This window comes from Lissotriton vulgaris, chromosome 8, assembly GCF_964263255.1.
Source record: "Lissotriton vulgaris chromosome 8, aLisVul1.2, whole genome shotgun sequence".
Classification (NCBI taxonomy): Eukaryota; Metazoa; Chordata; class Amphibia; order Caudata; family Salamandridae; genus Lissotriton; species Lissotriton vulgaris.
The window spans coordinates 357,681,061-357,706,137 of NC_141696.1; the positions used below are offsets into that span (position 1 = coordinate 357,681,061).

The window sequence follows — 25,077 nt, forward strand, 5'->3', positions numbered from 1 at the left end:
GTCGTAGACGAGGCCACCGAGCACTAGGCCTTCGTAGACTACTAGGCCATCGCTCACTAGGCCTTCGTAGAGCAGGCCATTAGACTAGGCCCTCGTAGACTATAGAGTAGGCCATTGTAGAGTAGGCCATTGTAAACTAGGCCATCGAACACTAGGGCTTCGTAGACTAGGCCCTCGTAGACTAGGCCCTTGTCGACGCTGTAGACAGGCCGCGACGCGCCCACGAAGATGCACCTTCGTAGATGAGGCCATCCTTGAAACCGTAGGCAGGCCGTAGACACGCCGTCGTAGAGGAACAGCCATGTAGATGAAGCCATAATCGATATTCCTAGAGGTTGTCGTCGATGGTTGCGTGTCCGACGTTGACGGTCTCGTCGTCGACGGCGACGGCCTCGTCGTCGCCGGCCCCTTCGTCGCCGGCCCCTTAGTCGCCGGCCCCTTCGTCGACGGGCTCGTCGTCGATAGTACCGCCGTCGACGGCCTCGTCGTCGACGGCCTCGTCGTCGATAGTACCGCCGCCGACGGCCTCGTCGTCGACTGTCGTCGACGGCCTCGTCGTCGACGGTCTTCCCTCGTCGTCGACGTCATTGTCGACGCGGTCGTCGCCGTCGACACTCTCATCGTCGACGCTTAGACAAGCATTGTAGATGAGCCATATAGACGCAGAGGCTGTGGTAGCAATGATGATGTTTTTGACATCGATGGCTCCTTAGGCTGTACTTCGGGTAGGAGACGCCCTTCTGAATGATCCTATGATCAGAGGAGGCGATTTAGACGGCTCATACGTCGTCATTGTCATCCGACATTTCTCCAAAGGTAAGTCCTTTACTCTCCTTTTTCACAGAGTGGGGAGATTGTTGAAGGACTGCGCCCGGAAGACCATGAGCGGTCTTTTTTAGGGCCTTCTCAGGATGGTACCCTGAGGAATGAGTGAGGAAATTCTTTATCAAGGTCTCCTAGACTTTGAGGGCAACACCTCATCCCAGTAACTGGAGAAAATAATAGCCTCCTTTCTGGCCTTAACCATATTAACAGCCTCTCTTCACGACTCCTCAAAAATCACTTGAAAAAGTGCAACATACCTTTTGGTCTGTGAGTGTGAGGAACAGAGCAGAGCTACCTCTTGGAACAAGAAGTGCAAATAGTAACCTCCTTTCTGGCGTTAACCATATTAACAGCCTCTCTTCACGACCCTTCAAAAATCACTTGAAAAAGTGCAACATACCTTTTGGTCTGTGAGTGTGAGGAACAGAGCAGAGCTACCTCTTGGAACAAGAAGTGCAGGCTCCAAACAGAATTCTTCTGTTCTTTCCCTTGTTATACCTTCTTTATTTGAGATAAAGAATGTATGTGAAGATAATCCATAGTAGAAAAGTCAAATTAAGTGAAAAATACACAGAATCTGAGCAGAGCTCAGAGGAGACTCCCTAGCACAACGTGCGGTAGAAAATCTGAGGGACTGAGGCTCCTCCCAGGAAGGTTCTAGAGGGAGGTCGGAGCCGATTGGCTGACTAGGAGAGTTTGGTCCTTTTTACATAAGGACTAAGAAAGGCTACTAAGGGGAGGCCCTTAGGCCTATTTTCTCTATGTATGTCTATAAGACATTACTTTTTTATTTACCGGAGGCTCCCGTCTCGACGACGGGGAATGATTCAGGCATGTGAATCCATGAAAGACACCCCTAATACTGGATAAAGATGGATGAGCCCTTAGGACTACTCTGTTGTGGTGAAAAACAGTATATGGTTCCTTCGCACAGAGCGCTTGTATCTCACTTACTCTGCACGCAGAGGTAATCGCCACCAAAAAAGCTGCCTTCCAAGAAAGATGTTGCAAGGAAGCCTTGTGGATGGGCTCGAAAGGAGGAGACATTAACCTGGATAGAACTAGGTTTAATTCCCAAGGAGGAGAAGGATTTCGCACGGGGGATACACTTTCTCCAACCCCTGGAGGAAGCCCTTAACCACTGGAACCTGAAAGAAAGACATCTGATCAGGTGATTTTCTGTATGCTACAATAGCTGACAAATGCACTCTAATAGAAGTGTACTTTAAACCAGCAGTTGCTAGGGAAAGGAGATTTGGTAAGATGACGTCCTCCTGCCCCTTAGTCAGATCCAATTGATGATCTCTACACCACAAGTAAAATATTTTCCACTTGAATGCATAGGACGCTCTCGTGGAAGGTCTCTTAGCCTCCTATAAAATGTTCATGCATTCGGGAGGCAAGTTCAAATGTCCATATTGCAGGACCTCAGGAGCCATGCTGTTAGGTTCAATGATGGGAGGTTGGGATGCATTATCCTCCCGTTCATCTTGCTCAACAGGTCCGGCCTGCAAGGGAGCCGTTTGTGTGGACACAGACAGATGTAGAAGGTCCGGATACCACCACTGCCGAGGCCAATCTGGAGCAATCAGGATCATTTCCATGTTCGACCTGAGGAGCTTGGAAGCTACTCTCATAATCAGTGCTAGGGGAGGAAACGCGTATGCGAACATCCCTGCCCAATCCAACAGTAGAGCGTTCCCCTGCGTTCCTGGCATCACATCTACAACCTTCTCACCGATGCAAAACCAGACATACTATTCATAACCGAATCATGGTTGGGAGAGGATATGGCTCGCGTCCTGCATGAAGCCATTCCTCTAGGCTATCAAATAATCACCCAAAATCGTATAGCCAAAAAAGGAGGTGGTCTAGCTGTTTTATTCAGGCAAACAATACATATCACTAAAGTTGACAACATCTCCATAAAGAATTGTGAGGCTCTTCTAACAAGATGCAATCCTACACCGTCTTCCACCTGTAATTTCCTGCTCCTTTACAGACCTCCACCTAGCAAGGCAACATTCCCAGACGCACTTCTAGACACAGTTTCAAATCTGATAACAATACACTCCAACCTGTGCATTCTGGGTGACCTTAACATTTGGTTTGATAAAACCAATATGACCCATCCAAAAACAATAATCAATGGCCTATACGCATTGAACCTACATCAGATTGTCCCCAATCCAACACACATCGCTGGACATATCCTAGATGTCATTTTTGCTGATATTGAACTAGTTACCTTTCAAACGATAACTCCAGTCACATGGTCAGACCACCACTTGCTTGCTTTCCAACATAAAACAACACTAAGCGACTCAACTAAAACTACCTTACATCCATCCACCTATCGGCCGTGGAACAAACTCAATTTTGAACACTTGGAAACACAACTAACATCCAGTATAAATCTGGAAACCATAAATTCTGTTCAGAATCTATATGAGTGGCTACATGAAGCGTTTGACATCCTGATACCACTCAAAACCACACAACAGAACAAAAGGAAAAAAGCGCCTTGGAGAAACATAAAACTAAAAAACATAAAACAACAAGTTAGAAAGCTGCAACGCACCTGGCTCAAAACAAATGCCAAACAAGACAAACTTAACCTACAAAAAATTAACAGATTATATAAGTCGGCTATCAAAAAAGCTAAGAAAAAGTACTATTCAGACAGAATTCAAAACGCTAAATGTGCAAATAAAGAATTCTATAAAATACTCAATGAATTTCGAAAACCAAATTGCCTAGAAGGAACTCATCCTGTTACTCAAGATTTCACAGACAAACTGGCAAATCATTACAAGGACAAAGCAGACACGCTGGACTCGTACTTACAACAGAAACAAAGCACCAGCACCAACCCTTGTACAAAACAACTATCCAAGAATGCTCTAATCAAGCCTCTCCGTTCCTTCCAACACATCTCACACGATAAATTTATGGACCTGGTCAAAGCAAGCAGGCCTGCCGGCAGCCCTTCTGACCCCTGTCCGCCACAAACTTTCAAGACAATTCTTTTAACAACCTCTGCTGCCATTCCAGTAAGAATCATCATCAACGATTCCTTAACTACTGGAATATTTCCGGAAGAACTCAAAAAGTCATACATACGCCCTTTACTGAAGAAAACAAACTTGGACCCGCTGAACCCCGACAACTACAGACCCATTACAAATGGACCTTTCCTGGGCAAACTGATAGAAAGAGCAGCGGTCGCCCAGATGTCACAATTCATTGAAGAAAATGACATACTTTCAGATTTCCAAACAGGATTCCGTCCGGGAAGAGGCACAGAATCTTCCCTCCTGCCATCTGGGATGACCTAAAGAATACAGTTGTCCGCAACGGGGTTGCTGCGCTACTCCTCTTGGACCTCTCTGCTGCCTTTGACACGGTTGACCATGACACTCTGAAACAAAGACTTTATGAAGCCGGCATAGAGGGAACTGCTCTAGACTGGATCACGTCCTACCTTCGAAACAGAACTAATGTCATCCACACCCCACCTTTCTCGTCCAAACCGTACGCCACAAAAGCAGGGGTCCCTCAAGGTTCTATCATCTCGCCCATGCTTTTCAACATCTACATGAAGTCTTTACCAATACTGATCAATAAATTTCACCTCACGTGCTACAACTATGCAGATGACACGCAAATACTCCTTCAACTGGAATGCCCCAAAGACATTGGAAAATCACCAATTTTCAGCTGTCTGAGCCGTGGATCAGTGGATGACTTGGAGCCATCTCAAATTGAATGCTTCAAAAACTGAAATACTCACGTGCGGCGATTGGAAAAATTACAACCCGCTTGCCGCATGGCCTGATGAACTGGGATCACTGCCTAAAGTATCGAAGGAAGTAAGAAACCTCGGAATGACCATGGACTCCAAGCTGTCTATGAATGTCCAAGTAAATAAACTAACAAGATCAAGCTTTGCTACTATAAAAACGCTGAGACGAATTTTCCCTCATTTGGGATTTCCACACAAGGTCCAAGCTACCATCTCCCTTGTTCTATCCAAACTCGATTACGCCAATAGCCTCTACCACGGATCACCTTTAGCGACCATGAAAAGACTACAACGGATTCAGAACTCGGCTGCCAGACTACTCTTGCATATTAAACCACAAGACCACATCTCCCCTGCCTTGGTTACCGGTTGCCAGAAGATCCACGTTCAAGCTGCTTTGTATTACCCACAAAGCAATACATGGAATAGGACCACTCTTCATCAGGAATAAAATCACCAAACACATTCAACAAAGGAACCTGCGCTCTAAAGGAGCATCTCGCCTCAAAATCCCACCATACAAGAAAAAAAACAATGGGTGGCACATCCTTCTCTGTTCAAGCAGCCAAACTATGGAACTCTTTACCCCCCAACATAAGGTCCACCGACAACCACCTTATCTTCAGAAAACTACTCAAGATCTGGCTCTTCCCCACATAAGCACCATACGGAAATATAAATTTACAGCATATCCCTCTGTATGTAAGCATTTGTTTTCACTATAGATATGTACCTATCTTTGTGTATTACTTTATAAAACCTGTAAAACAATTATGTTAAGAGAAGGAAAAAAAATAATAATCATCATCATCATCAATAAATAAAAATCATTTTTGGTCTACATGTACATACTTCCATTGTACATCTATGTACCTCCATGTACTTGGATCTGTGTGTCTGTTAGTTTTCTCCTGAAAAAGCATATCCAATGCACTACCCTATCTTTCATCCTGTGCCTCTATCAATATATTTAATCTAAATATACTTACTTTTTTTATACATCTATATACTTTTAATGTACTTCTGGATCTATATACATATCTTTCTTCTAATTTAGCATTTCCAATGCACTAGCCTATTTCTCAGCCTATACCTCACTCATATCTTCTACCCCAACCTTCTTACTCCTCAAACTTCTTTCTACTACTCCTTCTAATGCAACACCCCATCTCTCATCCTATAGATCTATCAACATATCTACATCCACTCTCTCATTTAGCCCAAACCCCACACCACTACTATGATCGCCAAAATAACCTTTTCTAGACTCTCCTGCTCTACACCTCCTTGCATCATCTGACACCTCTTTTTACAAACTCTCCCCTCTGACCCCTTCCCTCCAAAACTCCTTTTTACTCATCCAAAAGCTTCTTCCTACTGCTAAGACTTTAAAAAAAAAAATCCTTCACTCTTATCCCTCCACTATTCTTTTTCAATAAAAATTAACAGACTAACATGTTTCACTTCTCAAATTCCATATTCCATATTCAACTATACTAATATACTGCCCAAATAACTGAACATATCTACTACTCAAATTACTTCATATTTATACTATACTAATTTTCAACACTAACCCTTTATGGGTTCCGGAGTGGCGTGCTACTCGCCAGAAAAGCGCTTCAACGCCCATCAGGGGTAACAAGTGCTATATGAATGCAAATCTTTCTTCCCCTTTTACCCATCCGCTATCCTTCTCACTCCAAGTAACAGACTAATATCCACCACTGAAATTACCTCATTTCACCATATTAATTCACCACTAATCCTCTATAGGCTCCCTGAATAGCATGCGTCAACAAGCGAGCGATAAATAAATACAAACCTTTGTCCTACTCTATCCTTCTGCTATCATTCTAAATCCAAATAACTGATTAACCTATCCACCACTTAAAATGTACTGGCATGTTTCACTATACTAATTCAACACTCATTTCTCTGTTGGTCCCGGAGTAGCGTGCTACCCGCCGAAAAAGCGCTTCGACGCCTCGTCAGGGGTAGGAAGCGCTATATAAATGCAATTACAATACAATACAATACAACCTAGAAGCGAAGGCGTGGCATTTGGTGTTTGTCGTCTGCAAACAAGTCTATGGATGGACGACCCCAGCAACGAAAAAGCTTTTCTACTACTTCATCGTGTAGCACCCAGTCTAGCTGATCTTCGAAGTGCCTACTGAGTGCATCTGCTTTGACGTTCAACTCGCCTGGAAGGTGCACTGCCACTACTGGGAGACCTCGAGAGAGAAGCCAATGCCAGATTGTCTGAGCCTCTCGAGAGAGTGGGCGAGATCTTGTGCCTCCTAGTTTGTTCAGATAGAACATGGTGGTCTTTTTGTCCGTCTGAACTAGGACGGAGTTAGATTCGATCGCTGGTAGGAAAGCTTTGAGAGCCAGGAATACCGCTCTGAGTTCCAGCATGTTGATGTGGTATGTCTGCTCTGTGCAGACCACTGGCCTTGAATCTGAAGCGGACCCATGTCTGCTCCCCAGCCTTGCAGGGAGGCATCCATCACTATAGACTGGGAAGGAACGGGTTGGTGAAAGGGCACCCCCACCATCACATTCTTTCTCTGAGTCAACCATTTGATGGCCTCTTTCGTCGCCTGGGAAAGAGTGATTCGATCTTCCCAGCGCCCTGTCGCTTGGTCCCACTGATCCTCCAGAGCCTGTTGTAGAGGACGCATTCTCAGCCTGGCGTTTGGGATGAGAAAAATGCAGGACGCCATGGACCCCAGTAGAGATGCTACTTGTCAGGCTGTTGGAAGTCGCGACTAGCAGAATCCCATATTTCTGACTCATGGAAAAAAGTCTCTCCTCCGAAGGAAACGCTTTTCCTAAGCTTGTGTCCAGAACGGAGCCTAGGTAGTGGATGGACTGTGTAGGCCGCTGGACTGACTTCTCCAGGCTCACATGGAGGCAGTCTGTATAGCTGGTGCAGGCACAGTTGCAGATCGTGTGTTACTTGTACCGGAGATGGACCTTTTAGGAGCCAGTCGTCCAGGTATGGGTAAATGAAGAGACCCTTCTTGTGAAGAAGAGCCGCCACCACTGCCATGCATTTGGTGAAGACTCGTGGTGCGGACTTGAGACCGAAGGGTAACACCTTGTACTGGTAGTGTTTGTTCCCTACGACAAACCTCAGGTACTTGCGATGTTGCGCAATGGGGATGTGAAAGTACGCATCTTGCAGATCCACCGAACACATCCAATCTCCGGCTTGAAGATGTGGACATATTTGGTGAAGCGCTAACATGCGGAACTTTTCTTTGACGATGACTTTAATAGTCGTAGGTCGAGTATTGGTCTGAACTTGTCCTCCTGATCTTTTTTGGGGACAAGGAAATATCTGGAGTAAACTCCCTTTCCTCTTTGAGCGGGAGGAACCTCCTCTATCGCTCTTTTTTGCAGTAGGATTTTCACCTCTCGTCTGAGCAAGCTTAGCTGGTGAGGGCAAGAGCTCTTTGGAGGGATGCTCTTCGGAAGAGCACGGAAACGTATCCTGTATCCATTGCGCAGTATATTCAGCACCCACTGATCTCTTGTGATGCTGACCCACTCTGCCAGGTGTTGCGAAGCACTTCCTCCCACTGGAGTGGGTAACGGCGCCAGAGGAAGCCTCTGTTCAGGCCTTTCCTCCTCTTGTGGTGTTGGAGGACTGTTGGTGACCTCTACCTCTGCTGGGCTTGCCTCGAAACTGGGGTTTCCCTGGAGTTTTATTTTGGGACCACTGAGGGGTTTGAACCCTCTCCCCCTGTTGGTCTTGAAGCGGCGCTTGAATTCTCTCTTCTTCAAGCCCACCGCCTTCACCGTATCCAGTTCCGTCTTCATTCGGGTCATCTCTTCGTCCGCATGTTCTCCGAAGAGAGCGGAACCCGAAAAGGGAAGACTTAGAATCTGATGCTGAGCATCCGGTTTCAGACCTGTAAGGCGCAACCAGGCCGATCTTCTGGCACAAACTCCATGGGAATAGGAATGAGCCGAAAGCACTGCCCCATCCGCAGCCGTGCTCATCATCTGATTCGCCACCAGACACCCCTCTGTAACAGTCTCTTCAAAGTCCTGCTGGTCCTCTTTTGGCAGCTTGGCTTTGAATCTTTCCATTGAGTCCCATAAGGCTCTGTCATATCGACCCAGAAGCGCAGCTGCACTAGCAACCTTAAGAGTGGAAGCAGCTGAGTTGCAAACCTTTCGACCCCAGGAGTCTTGAGTTTTGCTGTCCTTATCTGGCGGGACTGAAGAGGAACCAGCAACAGCATGCGTCTTCCTCGCCGCTGCCACAATCACAGTCTGCTGGAGGGTCAGATTTTACAAACACCGGGTCAGAAGCCGCCGGTTTGTACTTCTGAATGCGGGCTGGTACCGCTCTGATTGCTGCTGGGGTTAGGAAAACCTCCTTGAAAGGATCCATAATACCCGGGACTAAAGGCAGAAGAGGCCGTGAGATGGCTTTGTGTAAAGTCTCAAAAATGACTGTCGTCGTTATTTGAGGGACAGACATCTCGATGTTCAGACATCTCGATGTTCAGTTTAAGTGCTCCTCTTTGCAGTGCATCCAGATACGTGCCAATGTCATCCACTGGGGAGGACCTGGACGTAGGACTGTCCGTCAACGTAGGGGAGTAGTCCATCTTGGACGATCTGGTAGAAGAGGTAGAGGAAGTAGACTGAGTACGTCGACGTCTATGGTGAGCACTGTGTCTCCGCTCCCGCGACCTTTTTGAACGCTCCTCCAGCCTTGGAGAGCGAGACCTGATCCGATCTTCTGTCCGAGGTTACCTTCTAGGAGATCGGGATCTTCTGGGCGATTTGGGTGGTGGTCTCACAGGTGATTTGCGCCTGGGAGGGCTACGCCTGTCCATCTCCTCCACCAGATCCTGAAGCAGAGTCATGTGGTGTGGGCTGGCATATTCCTGCATACGCTTGGTAGCCCCAGAATCTCGCCAATGGTCCAAAGATTTGTACCATCTAGGTGACAACCTGATTCGCTCGGCCGACGGATCTGGCGACTCTCAGGAGATCTGTGTACAGGGCTTCTGGACCTTAAAGTTCAGTTGAGGAGCCAGAGGACCGAAAAGATGAATGAGGAGAAGCAGACTCAGTCACCATGATTGCATCTGAATGCCTCGATGTAGAGCGTTCTTCTCTCGCCGTCGATCGCCTTCGAGGAGTCGGAGGGTCAAACAATCTCGACCTCGAATGACTGTAGTCTCTCTATGTCGAACGGCGATGACCGGCCGTCGACTGATTTCTCTGTCTCGACGTCGAACGGTTATGTCCTGTCGTCGACGGAGGCTTCTCTCTCGACGTCGAACGGCGATGTCCGGCCGTCGACGGAGCTCTGTCCACGTCGATTGCCTGTGCGACGACGGCAGAGGGGTATTGGACAACCTAGACGCCGAGCGCCAACGATGCACTGACGGAGACTGCGTCCTCGACGCCGATCGACGAGCTACTGTCGACGGCGGAGGGGTCTTGGTCCTAGACGCCGAATGCCGCTTCTTGGACGACAGCGGAGGGGTCACACTTCTACGCCGGTCGTCGCCTGGTTGACGACGGCGGAGTGACCTCCCTAGACGCCGACAGTCGCCCGGTTGACGGCGGCGGAGGGGATTTAGACGACGGAGCTGGATCTTTCGACGTAGTCGACGTACCTGGTCTCTTAGACGGCGAGCCCGCCATCGACGGTAGTTTTGAAGAAGAAAACTCTACCTGTGGTTCTTCTCAGCGCCGAGCCCGACGCTGAAGTTGAAGGGTATGAAGACTTCTTTTTTGAAGATGTATTAACCTTCTTGGAGCCCTTCTTCACAGGTGATCTTCCTCTTGAAGCCCTGTGAGCCAGGCCATAAGTGCAAATCCTCTCCCTGTCCTTGAGTTCTTCCTGACAGGTGCTCACAATGTGGACAGGTGCCTGGATCATGATCTTCAGGCAGACACAGGATGCAGACGTCGTGGTTGTCAGATTTTGCCTTCTTGTTGCCACAAGGACATTTGTCAAAGAGTGAAGGTATTCTGAGAAGAAAATGTTCACTAAACTGACTGAAAAAAGCAGTATCCTACTTGACTAGATGTTAAATGTCGAAGAGTAAAAGTTTTTCAAAAGTGAAGTTTTTTTCTGTCAAAAACCAGAAAAATAGTGGAGCTGTGTAACCAGGGTCCTTCTCTGAAGGAGCCGGAAAGAACAACTAACCTAACTGTCACCCCTGGGGCATGATGGGATACAGGGGGGTCATGAGTGCCTTAAAGGCACAGTGTCAGTTTATTGCTATTCATCTACAGGTTAGCTTTTCAGTCCTTTTAGACTGTTTGCAATGCAGCCTGGGAGCTTCCTATGCTGCCAGTGACTTATGAGAATTTCTACTGCTTTCTGAGCATTAAAACAGTTTCTAAACAATCTTTGGTGTTTTTCATGCTTATTATGTATGGTGGAAATTCTTCACAGCATATTTCAGCTCTAATGTGATTTGTAGATATACATACACATACATATATATATATACATATATACATACACATATATACATATATATATATACATACACATACATATACACATATATATATATATACATATATACATACACATACACATATATATATATACATACACATACATATATATACACATATATATATATACATATATATATACATATATACATATATACATATATACATATATACATATATACACACACATACATACACATATATACATATACACATACACATACATATATACACATATACATACACATACACACATACACATATATACACATACATATATATATACACATATACACATATACACACACACACACACACACACACACTCACATCCACGTACTTGGAAAGTACCGCACACTCCACACAGATAATAAAGATTAATACTCCGTCTGTCTCGTCATGATGGATTTATTCACAGACTTTAAGCCAAGAAAGAAAACCCTACGCGTTTCGGCGGGTAACCGCCTTGCTCATTATGTGTATATATATACATACACATAATATAGTGTTTCCGGGGTCCCGCGCATGGGCGGGAATATTCTAATGCTTATGACTATTGATGAGGATCCCCTGGAAGAGAAGTTTCCCTTCTTGTATTAGCATCTCTGCTGCCTCCCTATACTCATCTGGCAAATGTTGTAACAGGGTCTCAAGTGTATCATAATGAGCCCTGTCATATCTAGCCAAGACTGCTTGTGTGTTGGAGATTTGCCAGACATTGGCCGCTTGAGCTGCCACCCTTTTCCCTGATGCTTCTAGCACTTTAGATTCTTTGTCAGGGGGAGGAGCATCACCCGTGGTCTGCGAGTTCGCTCTCTTACGAGCATGAGATACAACTAGAGAGTCCAAAGGCAACTGTCCCTTGATATACGTAGGTCCACAGCTGCTGGTTAGTATTTCTTCTCAATTCTGAGGTTTACCACTCTCGCCCTTGTGGTCTCCTTAAAGAGGTCTCCAGCGTGTTTCAGGACACCTTTAAGCATGGGTAGAGTCTTGACAGTTCTCTCTGAGGTTGAGATGGTATCAAATAAAAAATCCTCTTCAATAGGGTCAGCATGGAGTTGAACATCGTGATTTTTTGCCGCCCTCTCAATAAGTGCGTTAAACGCAGCCGTGTTTTCTGTAGGTGAGGTCTTAACAGCATAGGTATGACTATCGGGAGCATTTTGTGGCACCCCTGGGTCAGCAGTGTCTGCTCAGGGTTCACAGGATAACTGTAATCCTCATTTTCCCCATCCCCTACTTCCACATCTGAATGTGTGGGTGAAGGAGCAGGTTCTTGTCCATATTGTTGTAGAGGTTCAAAAAGAAGGTGATGTTGCAGAATCCCTCTTTCTTTAATGGAATTTTATACGACTCCATAGGCTGTTCTGGGGTGATCTTTCGCTTGAAAATGGAAAGTCTGCCGGTCTCGGCGTCGATGAATTGCATCGGCTGATCTTCCTGCAGAGGCTGTCGATGCTTGGTGGCCCTTTCGGTAGTTGTAGGCTTCGGCCCCATGGACACCTTCTTGGCCGCTTCGATGCCCGTTTTAGGGGCGAACGCCTTAGGTGCCACTGGCGGCGGCAGTGTAAACTTAATCGGTGCTGACGACTTCGGAGGTTGACTGACTGTCTTCAAGGATTGAGTGGCCTTCGGTCCGGCAGCCCCAGTTTTTTCCTTAATGCGCTGCAGCGAGTCGGACACCTGCTTCGAAAAGGAGGCGGATAGTTGTGTTGACTCGACGGGGTCTTTAGAGCCACTGCTTGTTTTGGGCTCGAGGTCTTTACTGACTTTTGCCTTGTCGAGTCAAGGCTTAGGATCGAGAACAGTCTGCGTGTTGTCGTTTGTGTCGACGGTCTTCGGCGCCGACTTCTTTGGGTCAATGTCCTTGACCTTTTTCTTAGGTGCCCCGGCTTTTGGCTCGACACCCTTTAACGACCTCTCCGGGTCGATAACACTTCTGTTTATGCCGATGGTTCAGAAGCCTTCGATCAGACCAAAGTAACGTGTACTTTTGGTTTTGATTTAGTCTCCGGTCCTTTCGGTTTCATAGTCAGATAGTTTTGTTTCGATTTTGATCGATCAACCGATGGCTCTTTGGAAGTGTCCGTAGCCGGGCCCTGAGGCGAGGCTGTAGAAGTATGCATTTTGATCTTGGGTAAGGCCATGTGGCGATCCCTCGACCTGAGCCGTATAGAGGGTTCTAGTTTCGGCCCCCATAGACGGTTGGGCCTAGCTCCTCGCTCGAGCTATCTTCTACAGCCCCAAGGGCCTCATAGTCGTCTCCTACCTCGTCGACATCTTCATTATCGACCATTTCCACGTCCGCGTCGTAACTGGAGTCGATCTCTAATGCAGGATCAGACAGGTGCTCTTGAACTTCCTGCTCAACTACATCATCCTCAGCATCGAAGATGTTCACCAGGTCGGGTGCTGTCTTCTGGGCTTCCTTCCGCGCTGAAGGCGAATCGTCTTCTTGGATCGGAACCGAGAACAAGCCATACAGCTGGCTTCATCTTGATCCGGAGACAGGCACTTGTTGCACACCGGGTGGACATCGATGTGAGGATACTTTTGAGTTGCAAACGGGACATCCCTTGAATGGGCTCCGCTCCATCATCGATCGTCGATAAGGCCTCTGGCGTCGACTGGGCCTTCAGTGCTGAATAGCTTTTCTTGACGTCCGGCTCGAGGATTGAGCTGGAACGAGTACTCGGCACCGATCCCAAAGACAATACCGACGATACCTAGAGGCCTTTTGGCCAAATATAAAGTTTTCTATCGATTCCAAACTTGAGTTAACAAATATACATCCAAACCCAATGGCGGATGTAAACAATGAGGATGGAGACGATGCCCATACGCACTGTAGTCCAGGGGAGGAGCCACCTATCTCGTGATACTTCGAAGACTTCCAGGACAACAATGTGCAATCATCCGGACCCAACACTAGGCGGCGATCTATGCACAGATATGAATTCAGCAGCCCACATGCCTCGAACCTTCAGTTAACCAGTATTGCATCTTTCATAGATTCACATGAACTCACCCTCCTCCCCAGAGTCAGTTCTCTGATTTTGGGATACTCATTTCCCACTTGTGCTAATGAAAATCTGAGAAGAACTGGCTCTGCAGAGAGGGTTCTAGAGGGTACAGTAATCCGATTGGCTGGGACAAAGTTCTTGGTCCTTTTGGCATAAGGAGGTTGTAGGAGAGTAGGGTCTGCTATCCTATGGTCACCCCAATTTTTGCTTTTTGCTTCACTGGTTTTCGACTTACTGAGGCTGTGGGCCTGCTAATCAGACCCCCAGCCTGCTGTGCTCTCTAAATTTATACTACATGTGCTATAGGTACATATCACAATTGGAAATGGACTCCTTGTCAGCCACTGTACCATGCACTATAGGTGCTCAGGGCATAGGTGCCACCAAGGCCTACCAGGGGCTGAAGCATAGCTTTTGCCACCCCTGGCTGGTTCTTAAATTGACACAACTGGCTGATCACTCAGCTGGGGGCAAGTGGGTGTAATCACCCCTTGCTTAGATATAGTATACCTATATCTCAACCTATATCTGGACACATATAAACCTGTGAGTCACTCCTGTGGAAGGCCTCATCAATCCGGGGGGCAGAGTGCGTGGTTTTATGTGAGATGGAGCTCTGGCATGAGCTGAGCCTGTCTGCAGCTGTCGGGAACAACTCCCTAAGCTGATCCGGGATAATGCAATACCATATACTCTTAAGCGCCTTATAATCCTCGCGGTTATATAGCAACTTTGGTTTGGCTTTATCAAAACATGTCGTGTAAGGTGTCATACGAATTGGAATACTACCCCCTCGCCAGTTCTGGCGACGGGGGTAGCATTCCACCCTTCTAGAGGGATAAGACATGTTACTTTACTGAAACGCGGTTGATTTAAAATGAGCCTCAGATCCACAAAATGGATGCCTGCCACAGACACGGGTCTGGCCTCCTGCTGCTGACCGAAACTCAGCAAATGGTGGCCTGGACAAAGGGTTTCCTGTCACAGGGCGGTGTCAAACCACCCCAGACAGGAGATAGTGGATTGTAGCAGGGAGGTTTCAAAGAAACCAGACAATGCCTGGGGAGCACAAGGCTGCCCCTTGCTTAATCCGGCCAAACCGGTTCTGGGGCATCCCAGCCCCAGTCCCAGCGCGGCCTGGATCAAAGGAAAGGGGTGTAACCACCCCCTTCCCGGGTCCCACCCATAGGAGGGGACCTAGCAGGATGTCCAGCCCACCAGATTCGAATAAGAGTGGGAGCAGTGCCAATGCAACTCAGATCATCCTGAAGAAACATAAGAAACGAATTCTGGAACCTTCGACATTCTACTCAACATAGAAGACTGAAGATTCTCCCTTGTGGTCAAGGAGTGACCACCCTGTGCAAACAGGCACCATCCAGCCCTCGACCCTTGAATTGTTGCAGTTCCCGCCGGACCTCGAGCGACAGAGACCGACGAGATCAAGCTTGCCTGCCTTCTCCCAGCCCGATCCACAGTCCCTGCAGAGCGGAGACCAGTGGAGGCGACCGGAAGCGTGGGGCATGCCATCTTGAAAAGGCCACGAGACGCTGACCGTGCAGCCCACGAGTGACCCTCGAAGCTGTACACCGGGGTTTGAGAAGCCCCCACCCCGAGCTACAATTGCACCAAAGCTACCCCCTCCACACTCGACGAGTGCTGCGTGGGGCCCTTCTGCTCGTGTTGGCTCGACGCGTTGGCCCGGTCACTTGCCCGCTGGCTTGTGGCCCTTGTGCCGACGAAAACTTGAATACGACTTGCTTTTCTGGTTGCTCCAGATCTGCACCAGCTCCTGTGAAAAGGAGCCCCCACTCTGACCCTCCTGGTTCGAGTGAGAAGCAATCTCCCGGTTCCGCGTGGATTGCTTTTGCCAAGTGCTGTTTGCTGCAATCTTGAAGCCGACGGTGCTGATGGCGAGAGCCTGCGTAGGACAGATCGTGACCTGCTCCTGGACGTCGCAGATGCCCCAGAGCCCACGTGACAGCGGAGAGAAGCCTCTCGACAACCACCTGATTGCGCCCGACATTGCCTGGTTCCGTCCTGGTTCCACCCTGGTCACTTTTGAGTGACCCAGACTCTGTCCTCTCTGCTTTCAGGTACATCTCGACTTCGATCCGCCCTTGGATCACACCGGACACTTCTGCTTTCCATCGCCTGCAGCTTCTTCAGCTCCAAGCACCAAGAGCCTGCGTGTCAAACCCCGACGCCACTTCGACCCTGTGCACCCACTTCCTGCGGGTTAGGTAACATTGCAACGCCGGTGTTCCTACACTGGTCCACACCTCTAGGGTGTGTGTCTTAAGTTTTGTTCCTCTAGGTTCAGCGGAAGTATCTTTAAACTCACTTTGTGTAACTTTTACACACCATTGACATTGCATTGGTGTAAGCTGCACTTTCCGTGCTGCACCCGAATTCCGTGGGCTACTCCCGACTTCAGCATTGCTTGTCCTGACTGCTCCCAGCGATTCTCTAGGCCCTAGGCCTAACCACTGTTCGATTGGTATTTCTTATATACCATTTTTTTAGTATATGGTTTGAGTGGCCACCCGCCCTCATCCATAATTGTGCAACTTTGTATGTTATACTGTGCTTTTGATTTACCGCTTGTGCCCCTTTGCTCATAAAGAGTACTGGGGATTAATTTAGAAATAAACACATTTTTATAATATATACTTGTGTGGTGTCCTTTCATTTGATTACAGGATTGTATGTGGTAAAACAGCTCGCTTAACACAACCTCTTAAGTTAAGCCTTTAAGGCTGCTTAGTCCATGCTACCACTAGGATAGCTTGTCTAACAAGGTTGACTTACAACCAGACATCTTTGGGGTTTGTTTGGACTGATACCAAGTGGTTCCAGAATTGGAAACACTACATATCAGGCCAACTTCTCACAGAGGTAGATAGGCTACTGCAGTTTAGGCCTCAGGCCTCTAAGGCCTACTGCTAAGGTTGATTTTTGGCACTGCTTTTTTATATGCAGTGGGACTCCCGCCTCGGCGACAAGGAATGATTCAGGCACGTGACTATGAAAGATACCCCAATACTGGATAACAATGTTTAATTCCACACAGGTGAAGGTGGTGTTCTGTGAGGAATTATTCTTTTGAGGCCCTCCATAAAAGCTTTTATGGCAGGTACTCAAAAGTGATAGATGTTATCTATTTTGTAGGTATGCTGCAATGGCAGCCAGATGCAGTCTAATAGATGTGTACGCCAAGTTACATATTTGGAGGTGTAGTAAGTATCCTATGATGTGTCGAATAGACACATCTAGAGGATTGATGTTGCGGTTACGACAGTATATCACAAAACCTTTCCACTTAGCTGCATAACATGCTCTAGTGGTGGGACGTCTAGCTTCTTTAATAACGTTCATGCAGTCAGGAGGAAGGTTAAGATAACCGAACTCTAGGACCTCAGGAGCCAGATCGCAAGGTTGATCTGAGCTGGGTCCGGGTGTCTGATCTCTCCATGGTTCTGGGTTAGGAAGACCGGTATAGTTTCAGGTGCAGGCTATGGTGTTTTGTACCCCTGGAACATGTTGAGCTAAGAGGAAGATGTTTAGAGTTATAGCCCATCTCCATATCTGCTGCGCTAACAGTTGCAGAGTGTGCCCCTCCTGGTTTATGTAGTACATGGCTGTCATGTCTGTGCGGACTAAGACAGTTTTGCCCGATATGTGCTTTTGGAATGCTTTATGGGCTCGAAAAATGGCTAGTAACTCCAGCTGGTTGATGTGGAGTAACTTTTGTTGTGGTGTCTACCTGCCCTGCACGGTTGTGTTGCAGGAGGTGGGCTCCCCAGCCGGAGAGCGATGAGTCTACTGTTATGACTATTTGAGGAACTGGCTCTAGGAACGGTCGGCCCTTGGAAAGGTTTTTTGTGTTCTACCATTGCAGAGAGCGATGAATTCGACAGTCTACCAACACTAGGTCTGTTAAGTGACCTTGAGCCTGGTTCCATTGTTGGGCTAAGCACTCTTGAAGAGGACGCATCTGTAGTCTTGCATGAGGCACTATGAATATGAAAGAGGCCATCAATCCTATGAGCTGCACTAACACGAGCTGGAAGAGCGTGTTGCAGTTGGAATTTGGTTAGAAGAGCTTGCATATTTGTTATCGTGGCAGGAGAGGGATAAGCGAGCGCTGTTGAGGTGTTTGTCGCACAGAGATATTGTACGTGGGACAGTTGCAGGTGGGACTTGGTGTGGATTACTGTGAACCCCGAGTCGTGGAGTAATTGGATGGTGGTGTGAGTGTTGTACACTGAATGTATGAGCTGGCTTTTATGAGCCAGTCGTCGAGATATGGGTAGACGTGAATGTGCGGTCTTAAGTGTGCTGCTTCTACTGCTAGGCACTTTGTTAACACTCTTGGTGATGTTGTGACTCCGCATAGGAGTACCTTTATTTTATAGTGCTGACCGTCCAGTACAAATCTGAGATACTTTCTGTGAGTGTGAATGGGAATGTGGAAATGGGCGTCCTTGAGATCTATAGTGGCAAGGAAGTAGTTTTGTAAAAGGAGAGGAAGGACCTGCTGGAGTGGGACCATATGGAAGTGGTCCGATTGTTGTATGTACAGGTTTAGTGGTCTGAGGTCTAGAATAGCCCTTAGAGAGCCGTCCTTTTTTGGGATAAGAAAGTACAAGGACTAAACTCCCTTGTTTTGTTAATGTAGCGGAACGGGTTCTATTGCGCTTTTTTTGTAGGAGGGATATTACCTCCTGCCTGAGCAGTAGCAAATGTCCTTATGACATTGGATGCTTTTTGGGTGGTATGTTTTGGGGGGCGCAGGGAGAAATCGGGGGGGGAATATTGAGGTTAGTTCGAGACGGTAACCTGCTTGAATTATTTGTCGCACCTGTGAGAAGGTGGCCTGATATGCAGTGCTCACTATGTATCAGTCCAGCAACCCTTATTGATGATTGGTTGTAAGTCAACCTTATAGACCAGCTATCCTAGTAGCGTGGATACGAGCAGTCTAAGGCTAAAGACTCGAGAGGGCGTGTTAAGCCAGCTGTTATACCACATATACCCCTTGAACACCAAGTGAAAGGACACCACACAAGTGTTATGAAAATAAACAGTTATTTATTAAAGATCACAACAGCCCTGTACTCTTTATGAGGACAGGGTACTAAGCACAAACCAAGACTCTTACAAAATACTTAAGTTAGCACAGTATATACAAATGCCCGAGGGGCACGGAAAACCATATACTTGAAAAGTGGAATGCGAAATTACTAGCAGGTAAGTACAGTACTAATAGGCTTTGGAATCGCTAGGACTTGACTATAGAATCGTTAGATTACTTCTAGGAGACCCAGGGGACTCGGGTGCAGTGTGTGCACTCTCACGCGAGATGCGGGACAAAGTCTATGGTAGCTAGAAATTGCAAAGTTAGTGTTCTCGGGAGAACCCGACCTGGTAGAGAGAAAACGAAAGTAGATTCTGACCCTTGGATAGTGAGGCTATGCTGGGGCACCGAAATGCCCCAGTTACCTAGCCCAGGGGCTGCAGCTGCATAGGACTCAAAAGACGTCGGGAATCCTCGTTGACGGACCAGGAGCCTGGAAGAAAGAAGTTGCTGGCAGGCGACCAGTGAAGAAAGTTCGGTGGATCCAAGCCTGGATCGATGGAAGATGACACCTGAAAGCAGAGGGGACCAAGTTCGAGACTACTAGCCAGTAGTCAGTGGGCACCAGGAGGGCACCGGATGGTAGCCACCTCGACAAGGCGTGTGGGTGACGCTGGGCTCGGAGATCTCACGGACCAGGAGGCGTTGTCGGCGACCAGGAAGGAGGATCGAGCTGTCCCACGAAGATAGAAGCTGTCGGCGTCGCTGGACCCAGGATTGGGCAACAAAGCCTTGGCAAATTCAAGCCCACGCGGTGGACCTAAAATGGCGTCTGGAGTGGACCAGGAGGGTCCGGGGTGCCTCTCTTCAAGAAGGAAGCAAGGGCCAGTCTGGAGCAACCAGACCAGCAGCAGTGATGTCATCGGGCGTCGTTCAGAAGGCCACAAGCCAGCCGGCTAGTAGCCAAACAACGCGGTGCACAGCAAACAGCAGAAGGGCCCCACGCAGATCGTGGAGATGCAGGGAGGCTGATCTTGGGTGCTGGAGCTGCGCAGGGTCGGGGCTTCTCGGACCCCAAAGCACTCACCCGTGGAGGACACGGTGGGCTTGCAGTAAAGATGTCGTGCAGTCTTGGCGATCGTCGGTCCCTCGAGGTCTCGTCGCACTCACGGTTCTCAGCTTTGCTGTAGAGGTGAGTAGAGGTCAGAGGTGCCAGGGAAGCCGGGTCTCGTCGAGCTGGGTCGTCGGATTCGTGATGAAGGACTTGCAGCAGACCGCAGTGTTCTTTAGGATGGTGCCTGCGGATGCAGGGTGACTACTCCTTAGCCACAAGGGAGAATCTGGATGAAGAAATCGTGAAGTCCGTTCGCAGAAAGTCGTGTCTTGATTCCAAAGATGATCTAATTTGAACAGGGGGCCCGCTCCCATCTTTATACTAAAAAAGGGGGCTGACCCGGTGACTAGGTCCTGCCTATGGGTGGGACTAGGAGGGGGGGTGGTTACACCCCTCTGCCATGCCGGACTTCCCCAGGCCAGGGGCTGGTGTGCCCCTGGAACTGGTTCAGACCGGCCTATGCGTAGTGAGCACAGGGGTGCCACTCAGCAGTCACCTTCCTGTAAAGCCCTGCCTACCCAGGATACACAAAACCATGTCTGGGACGGTGCTAGCACCGCCCCTGACAGGAAACCCTTTGTCTAGGCTCCCCTCGCTGGAAGGACTCCCAGCTGCAGGGGGTCAGACTCGTGTCTGTGGTGGCAGCATCCATTTTGCGGAGCTGAGGCTTCAGTTAACTTTAACCGGGGTTCACAGTTACATACATGTCGTGTCCCTCTAGAAGGGTGGAATGCTAACCCCGTCGCCAGAATTGGCGAGGGGTTAGTATTCCAATTCGTATGACACCTTACTCGACATGTTTTGATAAAGCAATACCAAAGTTAGCATTTAACCGCGAGGATTATAATGCACTTAAGAGTATATGGTATGCGATATCATGGAACAGCTATTAGGACTTGGTTCCGCAAGCTGCAGACAGGCTCAGCTCATGCCAGAGCACCATCTCACACGATTCCAAGCACTCTGCCTTCAGGATTGTCAAGGCCTGCCATAGGAGTGACTGATAGGAATCTGTGTGTCCATTTTAGGGTTAGGTATAGGTATACTACACCTACAGCAAAGGGTGATTACACGACTTTGCCCCAGCTGTCATGCAGCCAGTTGTGTCAAATTTAGGAGGCCAGCCAGGGGTGGCATAATACATGCTGCAGCCCCTGGCAGCCCTGGGTACACCCATGCCCTGAGTTACAGGGTCTGATAGGGTGGCCCAGTACCAATTGGAAATGTACCTAGGGTACATGGAATCCATTTTAAAGAGAGAGCAGTAGGCCTGGGGTCCTGATTGGCAGGATCCCAGGTCGACTATGTCCAAAACCAGCTAAGACAGGGCAAAAAGTTGGGGGCAACCATAGTCAGGATGTACCTTCCTACAGCACCCACCTGTCTGATGTGATGTTGGTCCAGACAAGAAGGAATTGTTGTAGTCTTCCCCAACTGGAGTGGAATGTGGTGGGAGAAGTGGAGTGAAGTCATTGGGCAGGGGTGGAGGCAGAGCGGGAGTTGTTAGTTTTGCCTCTGCCTTTGTTACCCCTGTAACCCCCTCTTTGGTAGCCTCTACTGTAGGTAGATTGGTTAGGGGCTTTTTAAGAAGTAGAGGGACTATCTGAAGAGTAGCCTCTAGTGGTGCCTTCATAGGATGAGCGACGAAAAGAGCATCTGGGAGCTTGCGACTGCAAGGCTCCCGTAGATTTAGCTGTGTCCGTATCCTTTCATTTTTTCCAAGGGATACGTCCACATTTGGTCCAAATAAGTGTTGCTCATCAAAGGGTTGATGGAGTATGGCACTTTGTACTTCAGATTTGAAACCTGAAATGCGTAGCCAGGCATGTCTACGCAAAAGGACACTAGTAACAATTGACCTTTAAGCGGTATCTGCTGCATCTAGGGCACAATGAATAGAGGAATATTCAGTGCTTATGACTATTGAGGAGATGATCCCCTGGAAGAGAATGTGCCTATCTCTTACCCTGCAAGCTGTAACGAGATTAATGGCTCCTCAGCACCACCAAGGAATTAAGACATTTAGAAAATAACCTAGTCAGCTAGGTATTGTGAAGGACTTCCTCGTACAAGTACACAACGCACCATCTGCCCACTCACCACCTGAAAGCACAGTACAATACTGTCCATTGTTTAAATACTCCAAGAAATGGAGTCTCCTTTCCTCTGGCTAAGGTTCCCCAGGTTCTGAAGGTAAGGGGGATAACGGATTGTGGAATGGCACCAGGGGTTTGGGAATTAAGGTTTGTTCTTGTTGCCTTCTGATACAGCAAAAAAATGAATGGGGTAGTTTACACAGCATGTGCCATTACAGAACAATTATTTTGTGATATAAACTTACACTTTCAATGTGTGGTGGACAGTTGTTACCAGTAGCTTCAACAGGAATGTCGTCATAATTATCAAAATTAATGCCTGTGTTTCCGCCAGCAAATAATTCTCTAGAAAAGTAAAAGGCAGAAGTAAATACACAGGCGTGCAATAGAGGCTTTAAAAAATAGTTTAATTTCATACTTACTGCTCAAGTCGTTCACTAGCTGCTGTTGGTTTGGACCAATCGTCGTCATCATTTCTATCATCAGACCAACGACTGTTCCCTCGGTCATTACGCCCAAAGCCACCTCGATCACCAAAACCATCACTTCCTCTTGGGCGATCTTCCAACCTGCAAATAAGTATCAGATGAAGCAAAGTCAGCAACTTAAATTATTCAATGTAATCAAACTAAAACTTTAAACTATGAAAGGCGCTGCTCTATAGCAATGAATTAAAAGGTTCACTTCAAAGGTATAGTTTACTACCAGTAATCTTAAGTCTTTGCTGGAATCTTCCTTGCATTCACGAGCACTGCAGTGCTCCGCCCATGCAATATGGATGTTACTCAAAAAGCTAATGTAGGCTAAGCAGTACCTATAACCATTTGCTAGAACTGCAACTATACTTTAGCCACCGCTTTGGAAGTATACTGCTTTAAAGTCCATGCAAAGAATAGGTTCTATGCGGCACACATGCCTCGAACGTATAATGTTACGTAACCAGTGAGCATCTGTTTTTGGCAAGTAGAGCTGTATTTTTTAAATTATGTATTGCACAGTACTACGAATATATGCATAAATAATGGAATTAATAAAGAACATGCATTTTTCATTTTCAGTATGAATGTCAGCAGCCCTACATGCCAAGAACATATTCCGTTCGAGGCATGTGGGCTGCTGAATTCATATCTGTGCATAGAATAAATAGCAGTTACCTCCTTATCGGCGGTTGCCCGTGCCAGCTGCAGCAGTCTGAAAGTTCTGAGAACAGCCTGTCCTACAGCAGCTTGCCGTTTGGAGTGTACATCTACGCAATTGTGTTTGGTAAATGTATGTATGGTGGACCATGTGGCTGCTCTACATACGTCCTCTAAAGGAATGTTACCCAGGAAAGCCATAGATGCCCCTAGTTTGCGTGTGGAATGCGCTATTGGGGAAGTGCGTTTAGCCTTATGATAACAGATTTGAATGCATTTAACTATCCACCTGGCTATGCCTGATTTGGAAATAGGGTTGCCTTTATGTTGTGGAGAGAAGGCAACAAACACTTGTTTAGTTTTGCGAAAGTCTTTGGTCCTGTCAATGCAATACAGGAGAGCCCTTTTGACATCTAAGGTGTGCAGTGCTCTGTCTGCCACCGAGTCAGGGTTTGGAAAGAAAACTGGCAGTTCTATGTTTTGATTAATATGGAACTGCGAGATTACCTTTGGCATGAACTTGGGGTTGGTGCGCAACACCACCCTATTAGCATGAATTTGTAGGTAGGGTTCTTGAATTGTGAGGGCTTGAAGCTCGCTGACCCTTCGCAGCGATGTAATGGCTATTAGAAAGGCCACTTTCCAAGTAAGAAACTGTATCTCACAAGAATGGAGAGGCTCAAAGGGGGGCCCCATGAGCCTGGTGAGAACGATATTTAGATTCCAGATAGGTGAAGGAGGGTGTCTGGGAGGGATCACTCTTTTAAGGCCCTCCAAAAAGGCTTTGATGGCAGGCACTCTGAAAAGAGAAAGGGGTTGCCTGTTGTGAAGGTAAGCAGCTATAGCAGCCAAATGTATCCTGATGGAACTATATGCTAGATTGCATTGGTACAGATGCAGTAGGTAACATATGAGGTTTTGCGTGGATGCATCTAGCGGATTAATATAATTGTTGGAACAGTAAAGGACAAACCGTTAACAGTTGGCTGCATAGCACGCCCTGGTTGTGGGCCGCCTTGCCTCTTTGATGTTCATACACTCAGGGGGCAAGTTGAGGTAGCCAAATTATGACCTCAGGAGCCAAATAACTAGGCTCAACTGTTGAAGGTCTGGGTGCTGAATGTTGCCATGGCTCTGAGTGAGGAGGCTGGGAGTGAGGCGCAGCCGCTGGTGAGGCACCACTGAAAGTTACAGGAACGTGGTGTACCAAGCCTGCCGTGCCCACGTTGGAGCAACCAGGATGAGCATCATGGAGTGCTGCCGCAGTTTGCGCGCCACCGGCGGTATGAGTGGGTCTGGGGAAAAGCGTACGCTAATCTGCCTGGCCAGTTCATCCATATCGCATAGCCCTGAGACTGCGAGTGTGGGAACCTGGCGGCGAAGCTTTGGCACTTTGAGTTCTCTTTTGTGGCGAAGAGGTCTATCTCTGGATGACCCCACTGCTGGAAGTATGGCTGGAGCACTGAGGGGTGGATTTCCCACTTG

At 47.7% G+C, this 25,077-nt stretch overlaps 1 protein-coding gene across 2 annotated transcripts in view; it reads right to left on the reverse strand.

Annotated features, from left to right (window-relative positions):
• DDX3X (DEAD-box helicase 3 X-linked) overlaps window positions 1-25,077 on the reverse strand; it is a 414,092-nt gene that overhangs the window by 196,116 nt on the left and 192,899 nt on the right. For both annotated transcript variants that reach the window (XM_086934122.1, XM_086934121.1), the window contains 2 exons: window positions 22,879-23,025; window positions 22,702-22,801 (listed from right to left, as the gene is read on the reverse strand). In XM_086934122.1, the coding sequence (XP_086790248.1) occupies window positions 22,702-22,801; window positions 22,879-23,025 (247 nt within the window). The remainder of the gene's footprint in view (window positions 1-22,701; window positions 22,802-22,878; window positions 23,026-25,077) is intronic.